Source organism: Armigeres subalbatus, chromosome 2 (assembly GCF_024139115.2).
Source record: "Armigeres subalbatus isolate Guangzhou_Male chromosome 2, GZ_Asu_2, whole genome shotgun sequence".
In the NCBI taxonomy this organism is placed as follows: Eukaryota; Metazoa; Arthropoda; class Insecta; order Diptera; family Culicidae; genus Armigeres; species Armigeres subalbatus.
Window position 1 is genome coordinate 290,604,134 of NC_085140.1, and position 26,262 is coordinate 290,630,395.

Here is a 26,262-nt window from a genome sequence, read left to right on the forward strand (position 1 = left end):
TACTGGCAAAATGATCTCACCGAAGAAAATTTCTGCATTTCCACGAAACTTTAAATTCTCACCGAGCTTCTGCATTTATACTCTAATGACTTCTGGGAAGATTCTCTCGGAACTCTTGAAGAATTTCTTGGAATAAGCAAACTTGGAATTTCTTAAGCAATTATTTCAAAACTCCTGGTGGAAATCTGTCGGATTTCAAGAGGAAATTATCTCTTAAGTTGTGGAGTTCCAAACATCGTTCTCGGAATCAGGAATTCACTCGGAATTGCAGGATAAATTATTTCAAAATTCCAGGATGAATTGTCTCGTATTGCCAGGAGGAATTATTTCGAGGTTACAGGAGGAATTCTTTTGAGATCTAAGGAGGGATTTATTTGGTATTCCACGAGGAATAATCTTGAAAGCTAAGGAGGAATTTTCTCGAAATACAAGGAGAAATCCTCTCGGATTTCCCTCGGAATCCTAGAAGGCGATCCAGGGGCAATTCTCTCAACATATCAGGAAGGATTTTCTTGAAATCCTAGAAGAAATCCTCAAGGATTTCCAGAAGGAATAATCTAGGAATCTCAGGATGAATTCTCTCGGAATTTCAAGAGTAAGTTCCCCCAACGAGGAATTCTCCTAAGATTCCACGATTTCGTCGTAATTGTGAGGGGAACTATCTCGGAGTCCCAGTAGTTTCTCGAAATAATCTCGGAATCTTATAAGGAATTCACTTGACATTTTGAGATGAATAATGAGGGAATCCAAGATGAAATTTTCTGTAATCTTGAAATTCAAGAAAGTATTCTCTAGAAAATCCAGTACGAAATCACATGGATTTCCAGGAGTAATTCTGTCGGAATCACAAGGGCAATTTTCCCATAAGTTTACGAGGGATTCTCTCAAAATTCCAAAAAGAATTCTTTTGGAGTTCTAGGAGGAATACGCTTGGAGTATTAGAGGAAATTCTCTCGAATATTTAGGAGAAATTTTCTCGAAATCCCATGAGTAATTTTCTTAGGATTCCACAAGGAAGAATAACAAAATCTCAAAAGTAATTTCACGAAGATTTTTTTCGGAATCGCAGGAAGTCCAAATTTTAGGAGGAATTCTTTTGGAATTTCAGGAGGAATTCGTTTTAAAATGTTGGGGGCTTACTCTTTCTGCAAAGTCTCTCTTGCAATGGATTTTCTTCAGGAGTCCCTTCGAGATTTTTTCCTATAATCCTCCTGACATGTCTCCTGGAGTTCCTCCTTGAATTTCTATTGGAATGCATCCTGGAGTTCTTCCTAATAGAGTTCTTTTTTCTATTTTAGAAGATCTAGGATTCTAGAACAAATTCTATTAGCAATCCAACCTGAAGTTTGTTCTCAGGAAGTCGTTCTATAGTACCTCCAGGAATTTATTAAACACTATTGATAATTCTACATGGCAGAACTAGAAGGGACTACTGAAATAATTTCTGGAGGAGTTCTACTGAATAGATCTTCTAGGAATTCACCCGGATCTCAAAAAGATTAAAAAAAAACATCGGGTATTTCTTCTGAAGTTCTTCCAGGAATGTATCGAGTTCCGAAGTACTTCCTTGAGATCTCCCAAGAATTCTTTTCGGAATTCCTTAAGGAATTCTGAGGAAGTTTCTCTCGGAGCTCCTTCAAAGATTTCTCCTGGAAGAACTCTTGGAGAAACGCCGGGAGGCACTCCTAGAAGAACTCCATGAGGAAATACGGAAGAATTTCCAGAAGAAATTCAACGAGGATTTCCAGGAGGAACTTTAGGGCCGATGTCCACGTAGCGTTTTTTCAAGCTGCGTCCACGCAAGGTACCCAGCATCAAATGTAGTCGTGCACACGTATACGTGTGCATTGCTCCATTTGATGCTGGGTACCTTGCGTGGACGCGGCGTGCACGCAGCTTGAAAAAACGCTACGTGGAAATCGGACCTTAGAAGGCTTTCCTAGAAGAACCTCAGGAGGAAGTTTTGAATGAGCTCCTGGATAAATTTTCATTCAGAGAAACTCCGGGAAACTCCATTAGAGGAAGAACTCTGGGAGGAACAGTAATAGAAATTCCTGAAAAAGATCCAAAGAATTCGTTTTGGCATTATTCCAGGAGTTTCTTGAGAATTTTTTACTGGTTTTCTTCTAGAAATTCCATCCAAAATTCCAAGAATCCTCAAGAAATTTCTCGAGGAATTCCGCCTACAGCTCCTACAGGAATTTCTCCTGGAGTTTTTTTTCAGGAATTCTAGGAGAGAAATTCCTTAAGGAGTTCCTCTAGGGATTCTTCCAAGATGAATACACCACTAGGTGTTCCAATCTGCCAAATTCACGATTCAGCCATCTTGGATTTTAGTATGGGAGAGCCAGCCGGTTTGTTGTCGTTTTGCACTGAAAATGAATTTTTCACCCCCGCCTTCTTCTCTTCCACAAACTAAGCACATTGCAACACCTAGCTGTGTATTCATCTTGGATTCTTCCTTGAGTTCTTTCATTCTTGAGAAACCTGCTGGAGTTCCTCCATTCCTGGAGAAACCCCAGGAAGTATTCTTGGGCGAAAACCATAATGAACTCATGTGCCAACACCAGGTAAAAAAGAAAAAACTCCCGAAGAAATTAATGGTGAAACTCCAGTAGGAATTCCTAGAGGAGCTCAAGGAGGAATTCCTGAAGGAACTCTCGAAGCAATTTCAGGAGGATTCCCTGGAGGAAGTTAAGGAGGATTCTCTGAAATAACTCCAGGAGGATTTCCTGGAGGAACTCCAGTATGAAACCCTGCAGAAACTCCAGGAGCAATCCCTGGAGAAACGACTGGAGAAATTCAGAAGAAAACATTGAAGGAACTTTAGGAGAAACCCCAGGAGTTCCTTCTGGTTACCCCCAGGGATTTCTTCTAAAATTCCTTCAGGCAATTCTCCAGGAATTCCTTCTTGAGTCCTTCATGAAATTCCTTCAGGGCTTCATCCTGGAGTTCCATCAGGAATTTCTCCTGCATTTCATTCATTTATTGCTCTAGGAATTCCTCCGGAAGTTTCTTACTCCTAGAGGAACTTCCGGAAGAATTCCTAGAGGAACTTCCGGAGGAACTTCCGGAGGAACTTCCGGAGGAATTCCTAGAGGAACTTCTGGAGGAACTTCCGGAGGAATTCCTAGAGGAACTTCCGGAGGAATTCCTAGAGGAACTTCCGGAGGAATTCCTGGAGAAACTTCCGGAGGAATTCCTGGAGGAACTTCCGGAGGAATTCCTGGAGGAACTTCCGGAGGAATTCCTGGAGGAACTTCCGGAGGAATTCCTGGAGGAACTTCCGGAGGAATTCCTGGAGGAACTTCCGGAGGAATTCCTGGAGGAACTTCCGGAGGAATTCCTGGAGGAACTTCCGGAGGAATTCCTGGAGGAACTTCCGGAGGAATTCCTGGAGGAACTTCCGGAGGAATTCCTGGAGGAACTCCTGGAGGAACTTCCGGAGGAATTCCTGGAGGAACTTCCGGAAGAATTCCTGGAGGAACTTTCGGAGGAATTCCTGGATGAACTTCCGGAGAAATTCCTGAAGGAACTTCCGGAGAAATTCCTGGAGGAACTTCCGGAGAAATTCCTGGAGGAACTTCGGAGGAATTCCTGGAGGAACTTCCGGAGGAATTCCTGGAGGAACTTCCGGAGGAATTCCTGGAGGAACTTCCGGAGGAATTCCTGGAGGAACTTCCGGAGGAATTCCTGGAGGAACTTCCGGACGAATTCCTGGAGGAACTTCCGGAGGAATTCCTGGAGGAACTGTTGGAGGAATTCCTGGAGGAACTTCCGGAGGAATTCCTGGAGGAACTTCCGGAGGAATTCCTGGAGGAACTTCCGGAGGAATTCCTGGAGGAACTTCCGGAGGAATTCCTGGAGGAACTTCCGGAGGAATTCCTGGAGGAACTTCCGGAGGAATTCCTGGAGGTACTTCCGGAGGAATTCCTGGAGGTACTTCCGGAGGAATTCCTGGAGAAACTTCCGGAGGAATTCATGTAGGAACTTCCGGAGGAATTCCTGAAGGAACTTCCGGAGGAGTTCCTGGAGGAACTTCCGGAGGAACTTTCGGAGGAATTCCTGGAGAAACTTCCGGAGGAATTCCTGGATGAAGTTCCGGAGGAATTCCTAGAGAATCTTCCGGAGGAATTCCTAGAGGACCTTCTGGAGGATATCCTGGATGAACCTCTAGAGGAATCCCTTAAAGAACTTCCGGAGAAATTCCTAGAGGAATTTCCGAAGGAATCCCTGAAGGAGCTTTTGGAGGAATTCCTAAAGGAACTTCCGGAAGAATTCTTGGAGGAACTTCCGGAGGAATTCCTGGAGGAATTCCGGAGGAATTCCTAGAGGAATTACTAGAGGAACTTCCGGAGGAATTCCTCTAGAGGAATTACTAGAGGAACTTCCGGAGGAATTCCTAGAGGAACTTCCGGAGGAATTCCTAGAAGGAACTTCCGGAGGAATTCCTAGAGGAACTTCCGGAGGAATTCCTAGAGGAACTTCCGGAGGAATTCCTAGAGGAACTTCCGGAGGAATTCCTAGAGGAACTTCCGGAGGAATTCCTAGAGGAACTTCCGGAGGAATTCCTAGAGGAACTTCCGGAGGAATTCCAGGAGGAACTTCCGGAGGAATTCCTAGAGGAACTTCCGGAGGAATTCCTAGAGGAACTTCCGGAGGAATTCCTAGAGGAACTTCCGGAGGAATTCCTAGAGGAACTTTCGGAGGAATTCCTAGAGGAACTTCCGGAGGAATTCCTAGAGGAACTTCGGATGAATTCCTAGAGGAACTTCCGGAGGAATTCCTAGAGGAACTTCCGGAGGAATTCCTAGAGGAACTTCCGGAGGAATTCCTAGAGGAACTTCCGGAGGAATTCCTAGAGGAACTTCCGGAGGAATTCCTAGAGGAACTTCCGGAGGAATTCCTAGAGGAACTTCCGGAGGAATTCCTAGAGGAACTCTCGGAGGAATTCCTAGAGGAACTTCCGGAGGAATTCCTAGAGGAACTTCCGGAGGAATTCCTAGAGGAACTTCCGGAGGAATTCCTAGAGGAACTTCCGGAGGAATTCCTAGAGGAACTTCCGGAGGAATTCGTAGAGGAACTTCGGGAGGAATTCCTAGAGGAACTTCCGGAGGAATTCCTAGAGGAACTTCCGGAGGAATTCCTAGAGGAACTTCCGGAGGAATTCCTAGAGGAACTTCCGGAGGAATTCCTAGAGGAGCTTCCGGAGGAATTCCTGGAGGAACTTCCGGAGAAATTCATAGAGGAACTTTTGGAGGAATTCCTGGCGGAACTTCCGGAGGAATTCCTAGAGGAACTTCCGGAAGAATTTCTAGAGGAACTTCCGGAGGAATTCCTAGAGGTATTTCCGGAGAATTCCTGGAGGAACTTCCGGAGGAATTCCTGGAGGAACTTCCGGAGGAATTCCTACAGGAACTTCCGGAGGAACTTCCGGAGGAATTCCTACAGGAACTTCCGGAGGAATTCCTACAGGAACTTCCGGAGGAATTCCTACAGGAACTTCCGGAGGAATTCCTACAGGAACTTCCGGAGGAATTCCTACAGGAACTTCCGGAGGAATTCCTACAGGAACTTCCGGAGGAATTCCTGGAGAAAATTCTGAAGGAATTCCTGGAGGAACTTCCGGAGGAATTTTTGTAGAAACCTCCGGAGGAATTCCAGGAGGAATTACTGGAGGAACTTCCAGAGGAATTACTGGAGGAACTTCCGGAGGAATTACTGGAGGAACTTCCGGAGGAATTACTGGAGGAACTTCCGGAGTAATTCCTGAAGGAACTTCAGGAGGAATTCCTGAAGGTTCATCCGGAGGAATTCCTGGTGGATCTTCCGGAGGAATTCCTGGTGGATCTTCCGGAGGAATTCCTGGAGGAACTTCCGGAGGAATTCCTGGAGGAACTTCCGGAGGAATTCCTGGAGGAACTTCCGGAGGAATTCCTGGAGAAACTTCCAGAGGAATTCCTGGAGAAACTTCTGGAGGAATTCCTGGAGGAACTTCTAGAGGAATTCCTAGAGGAACTTCTAGAGGAATTCCTGGAGGAACTTCCGAGGGAGTTCCTGGAGGAACTTCCGGAGCAATCACTGGAGGAACTTCCGGAGGAATTCTTGGAGGAACTTCCGAGGGATTTCCTGGAGGAACTTCCGAGGGAGTTCCTGGAGGAACTTCGGAGGAATTCCTGGAGGAACTTCCGGGGGAGTTCCTGGAGGAACTTTCGGAGGAATTCCTGGAGGAACTTCCGGGGGAATTCCTGGAGGAACTTTCGGAGGAATTCCTGGAGGAACTTCCGGAGGAATTCCTGGATGAACTTCCGGAGGAATTCCAGGAGGAGCTTCCGGAGGAACTTCCGGAGGAATTCCTGGAGGAACTTCCGAAGCAATCCCTGGAGGAACTTCCGGAGGAATCCCTGGAGGAAGTGCTTGAGCAATTCCTAGAGGAACTGCTGGAGGAACTTTCGGAGCAATTCCTGGAGGAACTTCAGGAGGAACTGCTGGAGGAACTTTCGGAGCAATTTCCTGGAGGAACTTCTGGAGGATTTCCTGGAGGAAATTCTGGAGGATTTCTTGGAGGAACTTCCGGATTTTTTCATGGAGAAACTTCGCAGCAATTCCTGGCAAAAATTCCTAAAGAATTCCTGAAGGAACTTCATGAGAAATCCTGGAAGAACTGCCCGGGGAATTCCTGGAGGAACATCCGAAAAAATTAGAGTAACATCCGGAGGAATTCCTGAAGGGACATCCTGAGGAATTCCTGGCAGAATTTCCTGAGGAATTCCTGGTGGAACTTTCGGAGGAATTCTCCAAAATATTCCAAAGTAACTTTCCAGATAATCTCGAAATAATTCTCTAGGAATTACCGCAGTAGTTCTTACGAATATGACGAAGAGACACTCCAGAAAGTCTGGAAGGTATTCTCTAGATATAAATGAAGAAATCTTCAACATTTTCCGGAAGATATGTCCAGAAATTCCTGGAGAAATTCAGGGAAGGAAACTTTTTAAGAATTTTCGTACGAAATATTCAATAATTTCCTAATTGCAGCAGTTCCGAAGGAAATTACTAAGGAATTCTCGAGTGTTTTCTCCTGGCTATCACGTAGTAACCCTTCAGAGATTCACAATAGAATTCTCCTTTAATTGCCAAAGGACTTCTTTAGAATATCTCGATGAAGCTCGTCAGAAATTGATAGAGGAATTCTTCGGGATATCACGAAAAGACTCTCCAGACAGTCTTGAAGGAATTTTCCAGATATTTCCGAAGAAGTTCTTCAGGAATTTCCTTATGGATTCTCCTGTATATCGTAAAGGCCTTCTCCTGAATTTCTGGAAGGAATTTTCGAAGGCGTTCTTCAGAATTTTCCCGATTAATTCTCCAGGATTCTACAGCAACTTTCGAGGAATTTATTTCCTTAACAATTTATCAAGACAATTTATCAATTATCCAGGAATTCCCATAAGAATTCTCTAGAACTTCCCTCAATAACCTTTCATGAAATCCTGTAGATTTCTTTTAGGATATCCCGAATGCGCTCATTCTCAAAATTTTCCCACAATTACCAAAATTATTAAGAAATTACCTGAATCCCACAGGTATATGGTTTCTCAAACTCAAACAATAGTCTTGAAGAATATTAAGAAGTTTCGAACAGATTTTAGATAAAATATTTAACAAAAAAGGAGAATACTGCCGTGAATCGCATATTTGTCCCATCTTTGCAGGGTTTCGTATTCATATGGGACAAATATGCGATTCACGGCAGAATATACCTGTTTAATTCAGCCAATATACTTGAACAAATCAATCAATTACCCAAGAATGCACATGGAGTTTCCAGAATTCATTTGTCATTCCGGTTACCCACCAGCATTAACAGCTTTTTATCTGGTAAAACTCGGTTATAGTTCTGAACATTATGTTTGGAGTTATTCGTTTGGTAATCTTCCATTTTACTATTGAAACCATCGTAGTTTTTAAGTTAAGTTTAAGAATTAAGATTGTATTACTAATATAAGTTATTTGCGATATACAGCATGCATATAAATACAAGGAATGGTTCATTCACAAGATGCGGAGAAATGTTTGATTACCCGACTCAAAGTACCGTGGATACTCTGTACGGGATCACGCATCGACACTCCAACCATTATTCCTTCTGGACTTCGCTCAATCCTTTTGGCCATCATCCGTTCATGAATCAAAATACCACCGATGCATTGTCGCTGTCCTCTGAAAATTAGCGTTCAGAATGAGCATTCCACCTCTTGCAAAATCAGAAAACATATTTACCTTTTTGTGGAAAAATCCTTTTACGCCAGACGGCAGCAGCAAGTTCCTCCTTAGTGGATAGTGGTTCCGATGTTCCATGATCCGGCTGATCGTGTTCCAGTATGTCCAGTACGTCCAAGGACTCCGAACTCCGCAATGCTGTTTCAGCTGTTTTGTGTTTCTGACTTCGTTTTCGTTTGACGTTTCTCTTTGTGCATTGGTGTGTGTGCAATCATTTCATGCGCACGCAGCCATAATTAGAAAATCTCGGATTATCTTTATTACGCCGAAATCGGCGTATTAAAGTTAATACCGGTATCAAAATGAAGGATAATACCGCTTGGTGCTTATTGAAATCGAGGATAATGCGAGATTCTCGTATTATCCTCGTTGGAGCTTACCGCCATAAGTGTTTCACGTGTTTCAGTATAGAAAACATGTCTCCCTAGCAGACAATAGTAATACAGTATCAAATATTCAAGCAAAAATCTGCCTTGGTATACATTTTAATGTTTGATAGTATACTTTTTATACTAGGCTATGTTTAAATGTAACAAATTACTAAAATGATTAAAATTAAAACTATCTTCGTTTAGTCTCAATTCTGAGTGTATGATAGGAATTTGGGCGGAAAACTATCAATTAGCAAAATCAATCAACGAATCGATAAGTTTCATTCGATCGTTCTGGTGTATGATTGCATACAAGTTGAAGCGACGTTGACGGCTACGCAACAGGAACCGGAAAACGTCAACAACCTATTTCAAGTGCGTGCGGGGGACTTTTTATTTGATTAGCGTTGAAAATGCTGCGTGGATGTTGTAATAATCCTAATGCAATTTCTTTTATCTATGGCCTGTAGACTGGCCCAGGATACAAAAAGTCGTCCGATTCTACGGGGCACCCCCAGGATTTTGCCTTTGGGTAAGAAAATCATCCTCTGAAAATTTCAGCCTGATCGGTTATTGCATGAGCTGGTGCAATTGATTTGAAGTTACTTAATATGGGAGTTTCAGCCGTAATATATGGGAAAATGCACCTCTGTTACTATTTCGTGCAGGAATTTGGATGGAAGAGCCCGATTGAGCCCAGATTTGCAGGAAATTAAGTTAACATGCCAATGAACAATTCGACATAAAATTCTACTATGATTAAATAAACTTTAAATTAGTTTTAAGGTGATTTATTTGGAGTTTGGTTGAGCACTTTGAAATTCATTGATTGCCTTGAAAACAAGCGCATGTAATCGAATAAACTGAACTTAAATTCAAGGAAAACCGAATAGAAAACAATTGTAACTTGCAAATCTGATGAAAATTCATTAGATCAGATATCGATTGACCTAAAATTATGTTTATATACTACAAGAAACTCCTTCGAAAAATGCCAATTTCTTCAAATTAGCGGTTTTAATCTAGCTATATCTCTAAATTTGGACATGTTAGAGCATATCTGAGGACAGATTCGGATTCAGCGAGCCAAAATCTATGGAAGACACATCAATTGGTTCTGAGGACCCGCAAAAGGTTAAATTTTGTTAGCCTGTGTTATTATTACAATTTGAGGAACGACACTTTTTCTATTTGTCCGGATCAAACGCATTGAAAATCCCACCTAGGAACGCCAGAACTGAGCTAAAGCATGAGGGTTGTCTTACATAATCATGCTGGTTATTATCAACTTTGTCCACTCGGTTGAGCGATTGAGACGCTCTTCATTTTTCTAACCTTCTACTGCATTCAGGTCTGTTCCATAGTGATTCCCAGTACTTCAGGCTTCTTATCCCAATTATTTGCTAATCTAGTCTTTTGTACTATAGCTCAATTACCATCAATGCTTGGCCGAGTAGAGCTTAAGAGCAAGTCGATAACTGATTTTGTTGTTGTGAAATCGCCTAATTTTGATAACACAGGTTGATATCCTTTTGGTCGTTTTAACGGCTAGAAGATCGAAATCTATAGCAGAAAAGTCTTACTGTGACATCAAATCGAAAACTATTCCTGTTGGTTTTCGTTAACAGGTCTACGGCAAAATGGAATCAAAAGATGTACTGCCGTTCTACGTTCTCCGCATAATACAAGAGAAAAAGAAGAGGGCCCACATAAGAGCCTTGAGGGAATCCCGAAGTGACTTGAATTGGTTTTGATTTGTGTCCATTAAATTTGATAATTTGTTGGAGGTCAGTTAGGTATGATTCAAGCCATTTCAGGAGTCGTGATTCAATTCCAATTTTGTGTAGTTTTAAAAGCAGCATAGGTATATCAATGCGATCGAATGCCTTGCTAAAGTCCGTATATAGAGCTTCTACATGGTTGCCGTTATCCATTGCATTCAATGAAAACTCTACGAATTGAAGCAGATTTGTTGAGGTCGAGCGACCTTTAAAAAAGCCGTGTTGCGTGTCAGTTACTCTGTTTTTGATTTGCAAAAATAGCTTCTCGTTGATAATTGCCTCGAAAAGTTTTGGAATGCAAGAGATAAGGGCTATGCCACGATAACTACGTACGTCTGTGTCGTATCACAGCAGCCGAATGTTACTTTTCCGCCTGAACCGCACAAAACGAACCGACCACTTCAAAATTCGTCAATAGACTGATGATCATCTCGGGGATGAATTTCCATCTCGCATGGTCGCATGATTCAAATAGAATCTCTAACACTCACACATGCAAGATCTTGCTCTTGCTTGGTCAAATTCCTCTATGTGACACAAAAACATTAACCCATGCAAACGTTAACTCTCCCTCTCTCTTGAATATTCGAATTGGGGTGCATGCATACTTGCATTTCGAATCATTCATCTTGTTCTAGCTTATGTAAGTCCATTCACTACACTGATTCGAATCAATCTGTCTCGTATGGGAAATATTATACTTGTTCAATAAAATTGGGCGTTTTCTATTTTGAATATCAAATTAATTCAAGGAATTTCACATATTGTCCTCATTAAAATCAACACTCGAATCTTGCACTCACCATAGACTCTACATTCGTCCCCTTCTGTACTTATAAGGCTTAGTTAATAGTGTTCCATATATATGCTCCCATAAAAATAACATACAAGTAAACACAATATACTTTATTCCATTTTTGTTTTGTTTTTTAAACAAAACAATAGGATTTTTCATTTATTCTATCATCTTTTTTCCTTATCATTGTGTACTCACTCTGGTCAAGTCAAGTACAGGACACTGGAAACGGACCTCTCTTGAGGTCGGAATACGTATCTGTAGATATTACAATGTGGTGGAATTGAATGTATTAGAACTAATTCCTTCTGACAAGTAAAGATATTATGTTTTACAAGCTCTAACAACTTTCTTCCAATTTTGTAAATTTGGTATTTTGCATATTATAATCATTTAAATCCTACTGTTGGGGCGAGTTTCTGGCTTGAATAAAACCATCTTGACAGCAGTCTTCATGATGAACAGCTTCAAAGCTATAATTTATTGCTTATTAGTTCATAATTCTAAACGGTAATACAAACAAACTTACATTCTAGTGTACAATTCAAGCTGCCCAGAAATCTCCCTCACATCTTCTCACTATTTCACTTACAACTAAACACTTCTGAAGCAGTTTCAGTGGCGCACGATTTCACTGTTGCCAGATTCACTAAAAATTCTCATTCTAACATTCTCCCTCCCGTGAAACTGGTAACGAGCTGATTAATTATACGACTAATAAATTTACATAATCTAACTAATATATGTGTTAATATCATGTTTGCTCCAGGAGTAATAAACCATACACCTCCCGGATCGAAGATTTTTGATTCAACAAAATTTTGAATCTCATAATTTAACAGACATAGTTTTAATTCTCCCACTGCATCATTTTCGTACCACTTGCCGTGCACAGAGCACTCTTTACCAACGCGCGCCGCCTCGTATACAGTTGGTTTACAACACACTTGTTGCCGTAGCGTCGATTCATTCATTCGCACTATACTTATCCCGGTGCAAACAATAGATACATCAGCAAACTTTTCGGGTGCAGTAGAAACGTTTGCGTTCTGATGGAATACGGTCTCTAGAAGCTTGACATCATCAGTAACACATCGAGAAGCTGGAATTTCTTCTGTTGTTTGAAGTTCGGAATGGTGATGTTGGAAAATGTTTTCTTCTAAATCGGCTGTGCTATTAATGACATCCTGCGGTATCACTTTACCGATTGCAAGGAGCTGTTTACTTTCCGTCCGTGTGCAGCCACCTTTTTCATTGTACCGCTTTATCAACGCTTCCTTTTTGGCACTAAAATCACAATCAATTTTCTTTACCGATGCCAAATAATCCTCATTTAATTTCGCCAATCGTCGTTCGAAATCTTGTTTGATTCTCGCCGTTTCCTCTTGCTGTTTTATTCGCCATGTCTTGTGATGCTCTTCAAGCAGTTGCAGCTTGCTTTTCATATCGTCCATGGCGAATCGTTTCAAGATGAACTTTAGAATCTTTGAAGAATGTATCACACGAAGACTACTGTGACCCCATATGTTAGCACCACTAAGCATTGAAATCCCTTTGCTGTTCACACTTTCTAAGTAAAACCGAAGACCACTTTATCAAGAAGACTGGCAGCTCTGGCATTTTTCCATACAAGCGGCCAACTTCATTGCCGGCAGAGCCTCTTCTGAGTTGAAGTGGTAGCTTGTTATCTGTGTGGTGGTGATCTTAGCTAGCTGAAGTAAATGAGTTCTAATAAAGGTGCGGAGGAAGTCGATGTCTGCTAGTGTTAGTTAACTGTCAACAAATAACTTTTATGGTAATTTTTTTCCACAGTAGGGACGAGTAGAGTTCTACTCTAAATTGCTTCGACATTGACAGATAAAATACTTGCGATCTCTCTCGCAATTTTGTCATGAAGCGTGTATACAAACTATTTTCGCAAATCGCCAGTACCAATCAATTTACATTGGCCATCCACGATTATGCCCTTCAGATAATTGCCTAGCTTCTGGCTATTAGTCAACCAGCACCACGAACCCTCGCCGCTTGGTTCAGCGGGTTACAAAATTTCTCTTAAATGTTTATTTTGCTGATGGTCTACCAACACAAGCAAACGTCGATAAACCCCGCACCTTTATTATTTGAAATGGAATACAGCTGTCAACCCGCAAATTAAACCGCACGGAATCACAAATCAGCTCAGTTTTGTACAGGCAGAAAAATTTCTCGTAAAGAGTTTTTCGTGGCAATTCAGAAAAAAACACAAGGAAGAAATTCGGAATTATTATTTGTATGAACTTGTATGTCTTGCATGGGCAGTTCCTTAGTACTTAACACCAATCAAGAGAGAAAGAGAGTCAGAAAACTATCTGGATGTAAGTTAAAAATTGAGGTTGTTTACTTAGTTTTATATGCTTTAAACATATTTCTTTGGGGTCTTATTTGCGTTCTGATCTTTTTGTCTACAAAATAAAGTGTTGTGATTAAAAAACGAATTTGAACCTATTGGAACCTTTGAAACATCAGAAACTGAAAAGCGATAAAATGATTTTTTTGCATAGGAAAATTATTAATCTGTCTAAATTCTGGCTTGCTCCGAGGTAACATAATCACGGCTAGTGAACCAACATTCTGAATATTTCCCTTTCTTTCTATATATTAACATCTATTTTTGTTATCTATTATCTGAATTTTCTCAATAAATTATTGGTTGGTTGGTAATGGCTGGTTTCCTACTCGCCGCTGCCAGCATCCAGGCGCTAACGTATATGTGCAAACAGCCAGCATGAGTTAACCACCGGATATTTGTATGGGGAAAAACATCTAACGCGGGTTATCTCAAAGTTAGGAACTTTTCAAGTAAAACTATTTGGTACTAGTTATGTACACGCCCGTTTCAAATCACTCAGAGACAGAGTGAAATTGTATCTCATTGACATCTCTTTTTTTTTACGGAAATCTTGCTCATTTTTCGTAAAAAAAAGTTCCACTTGTCAAATTTTAACTAAAAATTAAACGAATCGGTAGAATGGTTCACAGCATATACCTACCACATATTTTTTTTTTGTTGAAGGTGCTTTATTTTGAACCTTAGATGCCTTTCGCCATACTGATTTCAGAAAGTTAACTCCTAGTGTGCCGCTGGAAGCACGCACAAGGTAGGTGAGGGGTGGTTTTGGGTACAAACCCCCCCCCCCAGAGACAAAATTTTTGGAAGATTTTTTTTTTCGAAAAAAAATGTTCCGAAAACCCCCCCAGACCAATTTTCTGGCTACGCCACTGTAAAGAGTACATTGTTTCAAATCATATCATGAACACAGTATGCAGTCGAGATGTGAAGGAAATCAACAGGTCCGTACAGAAATTAACATAGAGTGTGGCACTTTCATCAATTCAAGACAAAATTCCAAATATTATTCGGCTTAAAGTTATGCTGATTTCATAAAATTGAAATACGTTTAATCTCAGTGTACTTCTCGAGAATTTTTTCGAAGCATAATTTAAATGTGGTTTTCATATATTTTGATTGAACGTGTAACTGACTATACAGTGTTAACTTACTCACACAAACAAACATAGTACCACCTCGGCTCACCGACAGCGCTGCTAACAGTGTCGCCCGATTTCAGACTGTGTTGCCAGTCTTCTTGATAATGTGGTCTTCGGTAAAACCATGGTTACGTGAATTGGATGTTGTAGCTTTTAGTAAGAAAGGCAGAAGTAGGATGTGTGAGCATTGAACGTAAAAATATAAACAAAGGCATTAAATATAAGAGGTCATATTCAAGGAACTGTGATGAAGTGAACTATTTTTAAGTTGTAAACTGGATTGAGATTGGATCAAGATTGGCTACGATTGAAAACTATAAATGTAAGTGAATTTATGAATTAGTGAATTAATATCTGATGTAAATATAATATTTTAGTTTTAAGCTGCTGTCAACGAAACACTGCTCTAAAAATTTATTTCGGGAACTAGTCCGAACAAACTTAAAAATTTATACACAATGATTGGGTCCAATCAAACTCCGGATAAATGCGTGGGCTGCCAAGGAACGGATGATGCCGGAAGTGAAATGTTATGCTGTGTTCTCTGTCAACAGTGGTATCATCTGGAATGTACTGGATCGTCTACGGATTTAACAAACCCTTCCTGGGCATGTGAAGGTTGTTTACACGACAAGGCTGGTGAAAACGGTCCCAGCGTGAAAGAGGAGCTAGCAAAGTTTGAACGGGAGTTGAATAAGGAGAATCTTATATTGCAAACACAAAAATATCTACACAAAAAGCGATTACAGCATCGAAGAAAGTTGTTTGTATTGCGGCAACAGGCTGAGATGGAAATGCGCGAATTGGAATTGGCCTTTGAGAAGGAGCAGTTGGAAAGGCAACTTGTGGAAGGAAAAGCTTTTAGGGATAGGCGCGAAAAGGAGTTAAGGAAAACGCAGCAGAAATTGAGTGCAGTGATGGATCAACTTACCCTGGATGTTGCAGACATACAGAAAAAGCGAAAGAAGAAAAAAGTGGAGCCATGGAAAGACACATTTGATGAGCTGGAAATAGAACAACTAGAGAATATATCACACGAAGACTACTGTGAAGTGCTTGGAAAGTTTTCGAGACCGACATCCCATAACAATAAAGTTTCACAATCTGTACAGTTAGGCACAATTCCTGTGGTGGAAGGCAAAAAAAAGAAGCACACGCGCCGCCAAAACAAGAAAAAACGGCCTGTCGACTCTGACGACAGAGATCAAGCTCTATGGAATTTAGATAGTACTAGCGAAGAAGAATATTTTGAAGAGTCCGAATTTGATGACGAAAACTCAAGGCAAGAAAAAGAAGAAACATTCGTGAGAAGTCCAACGAAAGCGCAACTGTCCACTAGACAATTTCTGTCTAAGCAACTTCCTCAATTCACAGGCCAACCTGAGGAATGGCCTATATTTATTAGCGCGTATGAAGCATCTAATGCCGCATGCGGTTTCTCCAACGTCGAAAACCTAGCGAGGCTTCAGGAGTGTCTAAAAGGTCAAGCATTGGAAGCTGTTCAAAGCAGGCTGCTTCTTCCGCACTCAGTCCCAAAGATTATTGAAACATTACGGATGCTGTACGGTAGACCAGTGCAGCTTCTCAACATGCTGTTAGCAAACGTGCGGAAAGTACCATCGCCAAATATGGACAACTTGGCATCGTTCATCAAGTTTGGTATTACCGTCCAGCAACTTACTGATCACTTGGATGTGACTGGTCTCACTGCACACCTAGTAAATCCACTGCTTATTCAGGAATTGACCGACAAGCTACCTGCCACTATGCAACTGGAATGGATTCGTTTTCGGAGAAGGGCTAAACTTGTGACACTTAGAACTTTTTCGAAGTTCATTTCCAGAATAGTCAAGGATGCCAGCGAGATTACTTCTTACAGTGAATGGTCATCTAATTATGTTGATGGACTGTTCAAGAATGGAGTACCTGAGGATCAGGGTGTATTCCGGCAAACGCATAGTGGGGAAGCAAGTGCAGCAGAAGATCAATTATCGATTTTCTCCCAAAGGAACAAAAAGCCTTGTAGGATTTGCGGTCAATGCAATCATAGGATTCGGAATTGTGAATACTTCAAGACGCTAGTTTTGTCACAAAGATGGGACGCAGTTCGGAAATGGAATCTCTGCTGTCTCTGTCTGAACGAACATGGTTACGCAAGATGCAAATTAAATTTTAGATGCCAACAGTGTAACGGGGATCATAACACTCTGCTTCATATCGAGTCGTCTGTCCGATGTCATGAATAGAAATGAGGCAAACGAATGAAAGTGTGACTTTGGTCATGCAGGATGTTCTGTTGAAAGAAAGTACAGTTAATGGTGCTTATAGCTTGTAACTCTGGTGCCACTGAAGAACCCCACCAGAATTACGGGAGGGAGTATGTTAGCACCACTAAGCATTGAAATCCCTTTGCTGTTCACACTTTCTAAGTAAAACCATGGTTACGTGAATTGAATGTTGTAGCTTTTAGTAAGAAAGGCAGAAGTAGGATGTGTGAGCATTGAACGTAAAAATATAAACAAAGACATTAAATATAAGAGGTCATATTCAAGGAACTGTGATGAAGTGAACTATTTTTAAGTTGTAAACTGGATTGAGATTGGATCAAGATTGGTTACGATTGAAAACTATAAATGTAAGTGAATTTATGAATTAGTGAATTAATATCTGATGTAAATATAATATTTTAGTTTTAAGCTGCTGTCAACGAAACACTGCTCTAAAAATTTATTTCGGGAACTAGTCCGAACACCTACTCTTATTCAATCCAAAACCAAAATAAATGTATATATACTACAAAATCAATCCAAAAATAATCCATTCGAACTCATCCTGGATTCAGCACAAATTTCAATTTAAACAAAATTATATATTAGTTCAGAGACAACTAATCAATGCAATAGGATTCGAATTCAATTTAAACAAATCAAAATTAAACATTATTTCGACTTTTCACAAAAATGACTACTGTTGCATGGATTTATTCCAATCAAATCGGATTCAATCGTAATACAAGTCTCTATTTGTCTTTTATCATCGTCATTTTGTAAAACAATATGTTTTAAATATTCGACATTAAATAATTATATGCTGTCTCTGCGATTACCACATAAAATCGCCAGTTTTGCGCGGAATAATTCAAATATCATTCCAAAATCCAGTATAGTACAAATCCAATCCATCCCGAATTCAAACCAACTGACTTCAATCCATCGGAATTGAAATATAAATGTAATAAAACATATTTGGAATTCGAATACTTCTTTCTGATTACCATGCAATCATGCATATCTGTTCATTTTATCTTAATCCAATTTAAATCAAATTTAAATCAATCTAATTCATTATAAATTATATACAAATTCATTAAATCCAAATCCACTTCAAATCTCGAATCGAATGCCTAATTCAACAATACAAGTCCAACCGAATCCAAGCCGATTATAATGTAAGTTTTATCATAATATCTTAATTAACTTAAAAAAAAACAAAATATTTTTTGTTCAAACTAATTCATATTCAATAATTATTATGCGCTGTATTTCTGGTTAAATTTAATCAATATTAAATTTGCATATCGAAACTTCTACATCGAGTTTCAACCACAAATGATATTAGGAATTCAGATCCTTTACTGTGAAACAAAACACTTTTCATCTTCTATTCAACCCCTTATCCGTATTCAATCCCAACATACAAACTTTCAGTTTTTCATGCAACAATCCAAATCCAACGTCAAGACGATATCTGTGTATACATCCAACATAAACTCAATGAAACTTCAACTCAGAATTAAATTCAACCCACAATAAAACCAGTTATATTTTGAATCTACTTTAAAATCAATCCATACTCAACAAAAATATAGTACAATGTTTTTTTCACAATCCAATGTCATCAAGCTTTGAACTTAAACCTCATTCGCCTGCATCTACGCCTTACCATCAATAAACTTGCATTGCAAACAATGCTCAAATTCCAATAACTGTACACTCTCTTAGCTCCCACACACATGTTGTGTGACACAACCTTCCGCCTTGCATGAATTGATTCAAACCGACACCAATCCAAATGCGTTCGGACTTGGTCGAAGTCGAACGCAACAACAAAATTACCATCCGATTATCTTAAACTGCCTACCAGCTTTCAGGCTACTTACTTTCTTTTGCCACTTTATCCTGGTTCAACGTTCAATGTGCAACTCTACATTTTTTTTAATGTGACAGGATTCTTAACATCGATCATCATTTACGTTCTACTATTTAATTCACCTACTGCTCTTGATCATAGAATTTCGAATTTTGCATCAGTGCCCACTCCTCTGCACAACTTCTTTATTTAACCATTTTGAAACACGCAAGGCACCTACTCGTCCTGCGTAGTGCTGGATCCCACTCGTCCGCACATTTTCTCCATTTTACTTTTTTTTTTTCCTTTTTATTGCAAACGGGAACCCACTCGTGCCGAATGCTTTTTTTTAAACAGGATCCCACTCGTCCTGCATTTTAAATTTCGTGCCGGAACCCACTCGTCCGCACTTTTTTTTCTTTCTATAATGCAAGGAACCCACTCGTTCTTGCATCGTGCTGGATCCCACTCGTCCGCACATTTTTTTTTATTTTTTTGTTTTTTTTGCAAACGGGAACCCACTCGTGCCGAATGCGATATTCTCTTTCATATTTCTTTTTTTTTAATCATAAAAAATTGTAGTAACCTACCGTCCACGCCATGTCGTATCACAGCAGCCGAATGTTACTTTTCCGCCTGAACCGCACAAAACGAACCGACCACTTCAAAATTCGTCAATAGACTGATGATCATCTCGGGGATGAATTTTCATCTCGCATGGTCGCATGATTCAAATAGAATCTCTAACACTCACACATGCAAGATCTTGCTCTTGCTTGGTCAAATTCCTCTATGTGACACAAAAACATTAACCCATGCAAACGTTAACTCTCCCTCTCTCTTGAATATTCGAATTGGGGTGCATGCATACTTGCATTTCGAATCATTCATCTTGTTCTAGCTTATGTAAGTCCATTCACTACACTGATTCGAATCAATCTGTCTCGTATGGGAAATATTATACTTGTTCAATAAAATTGGGCGTTTTCTATTTTGAATATCAAATTAATTCAAGGAATTTCACATATTGTCCTCATTAAAATCAACACTCGAATCTTGCACTCACCATAGACTCTACAGTCTGATTTTCAACCAGATTTAAATATTGGTTCTAGAGAAGAGCTTTTCCATATTTTTGGGAAGATTCCAGATTCCAGAGACTTATTAAAAAGCCAATATAGAGGAGTAGTGAGTTCTTTTCTTATTTTTTCAATAAATACTGGTGGAACCGTGTCCGGGCCAGGTCCCTTCGAAGCATCCATCCACATCTCTGAAAAATTCTGGATAAAACGCGAAATAATCGCGGTCGCGATCTTCTTCCGAAAATGTAATATAGATTTCTTGGAAATTTTTTTTTTTCCGGGCTATCGCCAACATTTCCGTCGAGGAGCATTACAGATGGAAAATTGTCTGATTTTAATTTTGTTTTTACGTACCGTCAAACGGGGTGACTTGCAACACTTGCGTTTTCCACAAGTTTTTGTTTGTTTACAACAAAAATATACCCAAACATCGACTTATATCATCACGCGTCCCTAGTTTACATTGTATTTGTTGTGCATAGTTGGTATTTAGGTGAAAATATAACTCACTGTTGTTTTTTTTTATATTATTTTGTGAAACTGTTTTGTAAATTGATAGTCAAACGTCGTAAATCGTAAGTTCGTGTATCAAATTGAAAATAATTTCACCAAAATTGATCCCCTCTCCAGTTACAGTATCTAATAAGGTTTGTAATTCCGCAAAAACTATAAAATAATAAAATTGTTTGTTTTTGAAATATAAACTTTTTTGAAATTTGTCCCCATGCGGGGTGGCTTGCAACAGCTGATACACGATAGTTTTATTTTTCAAAAACTGCTAATTAAGTTTTTGAACACTTTTTTTAACTGAAATTGATTTTGATGTTACAGAATTGTTGTACCATGCCGCGAAACTACAAGAAACCTGCAGGAAGTCACATGTATGCTATTTTTTTCAAAGGAAACTTCCATGAAGGCAGCGGTAGAAGTTAAAAACACAAATAGTATATCCGGGAAGCCGCTCGGCGGTACGATTTGACCCCAACAACAATTTCACATTTCTTAATACCGTCAAGTCGCCATTCACCGTGCATTTTAGGCAGTTTAGCAAATCTTAGAGCTCTCCAAATAATTTAAATTGAAAATTATACTCTTGAACACCGTCACAAACCTTAAATAATTGTTTTAATTCGAATGAAAACCAGAAACTATCTGTTTTTGGCAAGATAGATGGATGCAGATAATTTTTCAGTGATATATTAGGGTAACCTTTCGCCGTGATAGGGCACCATTCACCGTGTGGGTAGGTACCCATTCACCGTGCATAAGAACTTTTCATTTAAATTAATTATAATATGAGATTAAACAATGATTTTAAACTGTTATTCGTGTTTTTTATTTAGTTAAGCATAAACATATGAAGTTATGTGTTTTAGTGTAACAAAGAAAGGACATAATCAATCAAAACAATTATATTGCAGATGCAGAAATCAATGCTCATTAGCATCACGTAACTCTTATGACCAACAAGTCCTCCCCTGAAAAACAATTGCTTCTGCTCGACCTGTACAAAATTATGGCGGTATCATTCATAGTACATACTCACGATTTCGATGGCCGGTGAATGGACAGTTATTTTCTGGGGAATCCATTCGCTGTGCATTTTTATTTGGTGGAGAAAGAAGTGTTACCGACATTTCGGCTTAATTTTATACGTAAAATCAAAATACAAACCTGACACTTCAATCGCATGGATATTAAGAGGTAATGAACAATACAACATTCACTTTTTCCACTGATATTGAGCGAGCGTAGATTATACTTGATGGCTGAAAACAAAGGTGGAAGCAGACATCCGCAGGATGTTAACCAACTTTAACGTCGAAACAGCTGTTGGAAAAGTTATATTTTACAGTAATTACTCAGAGAGTGTTTTTTTGAACTTCTTTAATGGTGCTAATGTTTAAATAAAGTATTTTTCAATATTTTCGTAAACATAATGAAAATTACTTTGAACCCCACGGTGAATGGCGACCTGACGGTACAGAAAATAGTAAAACTAAGACTCACGGTGGTCAAACGGTGTTGAATCCCCAAGAAGATCCAACACTGGTGGATGGTTTACTGCTTGCTGCGGAGTGGGAAATGCCTTTTCAAAAGAATGATCCTAAAAAATCGTGGAAATGCGGATGGCAGGGAAATAAAGCGAAACCGTTTTAAAAACAACTATCCAGGGAATGACCGATTGTGTACACCATTCTTAAACCGACATAAAGCACTTTCAAACCGACGAATTGAAAATATCAATCTATCCGTTGAAATCGTAAAAAAAGCGGAATGAGGGGAGGAGGGGGTTCCCACAAATAAGGCCACTGCATTGACACTGGTGAAGAATGACCCAGGATGAACAATCACTATGATTAAGTTGGTCTAAAACATGTTCTGATTGAATTAGATGAAGTGGTGCAAGTCACCCCGCAGTAGGGGTGGCTTGCAACAACCATCATTTTGATATTATTTTCATATTTTTATTACTGTTGTATATCTGATTATATGTCTAATCACTAATATTAGGACACATTAAAAGTATCATATACTAGTAGAATGAATAAATCCTTTTAATTCAGAATTATTGAGAGAGAAACTTGAAAAGCGTTGCAAGTCACCCCGTTTTACGGTAACTAAAAAAGTTCTTTGGACAGGACTTTATTTCAAGCTCAGTTTTGGAATTATATTCTTCAAATGCATTATTGATAGCTAGATTCAGTTGGTCGCAGATTTCCAAATATGTCGCTAAGTTTCGATCATTCTCTTCTTTCTCGTAGATTTTATGTGCTTTTTGTTTGCGATTTTTCAAATTTTTTTTTTGACTGTTGTACCAGATTGGCCTTTTTGTATTTCTTTGTCGTCGTTTTTTTAGTGGAATTTCTTGTTTAATTATTTGCTGTAAAGTTTCGTTAAAAGTGTATGCAGCAGTATCGATGTTTCCTTCATTCTTTATAATTGACTGCCAATTAATACTATTTAATCTTAGTTTAATTCTTTCATAGTCTGCTGAATGGTATTCGAAGACTTCCTCGTACTCATAGTCGTTGGGTCTCTGGTGAGCGTGAATGATTATAGAATATTCGATTGCTGAGTGAAACGCTTCATTTTTCCGCAATGGATTTAATGATTCAGTCACACAGAAATCTTCATATACGTTAGTTAACAAAAAGTTCAAATAGCATTGCTGTCTGTTTTTTATATGGTTAATTTGATTGAGCCCAAATTTAGAGGTTGAATCGAAAATAAATTGCAATGTTTCATTGTCCCAAACGACTGGCAGTACTGCCGTAATCTGAAAAAGTGACGTATACGCCATTTTCCAAAAATAGTGTTAACGAGTACTACTTCATTTTCAAAGTCCAGAATGAAATCGGCATTGCGTTGGTTAAAATCACCATAGATGTGAACTTTAACCTCTGGAGGGAGTTGTGTAAAATTTGTTCAGCACATTGGAAAAAACTTTCATACGTGCTTTTATAAGTATGGTCAGGTGGAAAATACACCGGGGCAAACACGTGTGTTTCACGTGCGATGTATGATTTCACCCAAACATGCTCCTATTCTTTAAATTTAGTTGTAGGAATCATCTCTGAATTAAAAGTAGTCGAAATAGCTACAAGACTCCCCCACTGATTTGAACTTATAAAAATTTCTTTCGTTTCGAAATACATTAAAGCCGCTTCTAAAAACTTCTTCACTTTTTACGCTTTCGTCCCAGCTAGTTTCGGTAGCCAAAATGGCCGAAAAAGACATGCTCAAAATGTTTTTATAAATTTCCTTCATTTTAGCTGGACTTTTCATGCGATTGAAAGTTTGATAATATATCAAAACTTCAGTCACATGCTGTTTAAATTCTGAAGAAAAATTTGTACACATACACACATACATACGCACATACAGACATCACATCGATTCGTCGAACTGAGTCGATCGGTATATAACACTATGGGTCTCCGGATCTTCTATCAAAAGTTGTTTTTTGGAGTTGTCCTATAGCCTTTCGGTACAACTTTGTTGTACGAGAAAGGCAAAACCTCATATTTGAAGGAAAATTGGCTTTATAACATACAAATCAAAGTTAGGAATGATTTTTTAATTTAATCAGCATTTTTATCTTTTGACTGAACAAACATAACGCATGATGCGTTATCTTTTGACTTTCCATGCAATTCATATAACGTAGCTAGATTTTTAATTAATATCAATGTCTTCAAATTTTATTCCTTAGTACTCGACCAGGAGCAAGCCTCCACACCCGACCAAGATGAGGCGCAAGAAGATGAAATGCCGGAAGCTGATATGGCTCATATTGACGATGATGCCCAACTGATCTCGCCCGACGATCAAAAATATACGGATCAACCGAAGGCAGAAACGAAAGCAGACTAAATGGACTGCCAATAAAAAATCCTTGCCCAGGCGAAGTCTGGTCTAATTTCTATCGCATTGTGAATAGTCAGTCGTCACTCGTCGAAGCCATTCTCAATCATGAACACCGAACGAATGGCCAATGTTCATCTCCTTGCATGACTTTGCATGCCGCTTACGCAGCTCTGCTCGAAACTAAACGCATAAGCAGAATCAAAGCCATGGCTAACGGAATCACGCGAAACCCTCTAGAACTGACGATCGTCATCCAAGGCGTCAACTGGAAATGCTGGCAAGTGCAAGAGGAACGATTCGAAACGTCATATTACATATTTTTTATAAGTTTTCTACATTTTTAGAGAAACTTCCTTACTTCATTTAATACTTGGATTCTATTATCAGACCCAATCTAGCTGTATACTTCCGATTACAAATTGTTAAGCCTTTTTATAACTATTTATAGAGAGTAGACTGACTTGTTAAAAACACTTTATGTTGTTCATTTGTCGAGAGATTTCACCGAAATTGTAGAGAGGGAAAAGCAGGTCATTATATAAATATAAGCAAAATAATTAGGACAAGCATTTAAACAACATACTTTGTACTGCGCAGATGATAGAGAAACAAAAAACGTGGAATCACGGGACGAAATGTTTGGATTCGATTTTAAAGTCATAAATCTGGATTGGTAGAGCGTAGGCAAATTTAGTAGGAAATGCGTGGTTTTATTTATTGAAGTTATAACAATTCACAGCCTGAGTGTTAATTAATAATTTGTTTCCATTTTTTTATGAAAAAGCTACAAAAATCTTGACAGAAATAACAAATTTAATACATTGTTATTGAAGATAGCAATTTTATTCATTCTATCACACTCCGTATTTTACAAAAAGTTAGCATCACGTGGTTCTAGGCATGAGAGAACCATGCTACCGAACATACAGCGACTATCGGGCAAAGACGTTGGGGAGAAATTCGTTCATAACCTCGACGAACGAATCGACGGGCTCACAATTGGAGAAAATTTGAACGCATTGTGGCACCAAGTCTACGAGGCCAAGTCAATACAACAACCACTTAGATACTTGGTACAACCCATGGAAACCAAAGAAAAAGCGACAGATGAGAAAGGCCTTGGCCCTGCAGCAGAATCACACTAATAATATTAGTTACAAGTAAAAAAAGTACTTGCTACTGCATCACGTAGCAGAAGGATCCTAGGTTCTCAAAAAAATGTTACTTGCCAATTTTGCTGCTATTTAAAAAAAATTGGAGTATGAATCCAACACCGTTGTATGCTCCTTATTTCGCGCAAGAAAATAGGATAGTTCCTAATTTCGCCCAAAAGTGTTCCTAACTTCGCTCATGTTTGGAATTGAATATCGTTATTGGTTTGATGAAATATAATCAATTAACCAATAAAAGCATGCATCCATTGTTCAAAATATGCAGATAACGGTATCAGACAGCCGTCAGTGACCCATTTTTTAGTCGAAATGGTATGTGCCTATATTTCGACCCTGGAGCTTTGCTTAGATTTTACTTCATGCATTTTAGTTGACACAAAAAAAAAATATCGTTTGCTTCTTAAATATAAACCATATTTTAAGAAATTGTATGCATTGTATGAGCAATGTTTTGCTGGTGTATAGAAAAAGTTTAAATTTTCGAGACGTCATGAATGAAAGTCTTAAATTCCGCTATCGGTTGTATGACAAACTGCGGAATTCCATTTCGCGGAGTCCGATTCCGCGGAATGCGACATATCCCGGAAAATCATTTCGCGGAATGAACATTGCGCGGAAACTGATCATTTCGCGGAATTCCATATCGCGGAATGACCCATTTCGCGGAATGACCCATTTCGCTGAAAATTTAATTGGGACATATTTTTTTTAGCTGAGTTACAAATGCCACCTCGTTTGTACTTTGTATGT

At 39.2% G+C, this 26,262-nt stretch overlaps 1 protein-coding gene across 1 annotated transcript in view; it reads left to right on the top strand.

Moving 5' to 3' along the window:
• The window catches only part of LOC134212394 (endoplasmic reticulum junction formation protein lunapark-B), a 39,248-nt gene extending 14,076 nt beyond the window's left edge, over positions 1-25,172 (top strand). The window contains exon 7 of the mRNA XM_062690184.1: positions 24,186-25,172. Coding sequence (XP_062546168.1) covers positions 24,186-24,346 — 161 coding nt within the window. The 3' untranslated portion in view covers positions 24,347-25,172. The remainder of the gene's footprint in view (positions 1-24,185) is intronic.
• The last annotated feature ends 1,090 nt before the right edge of the window (positions 25,173-26,262 follow it).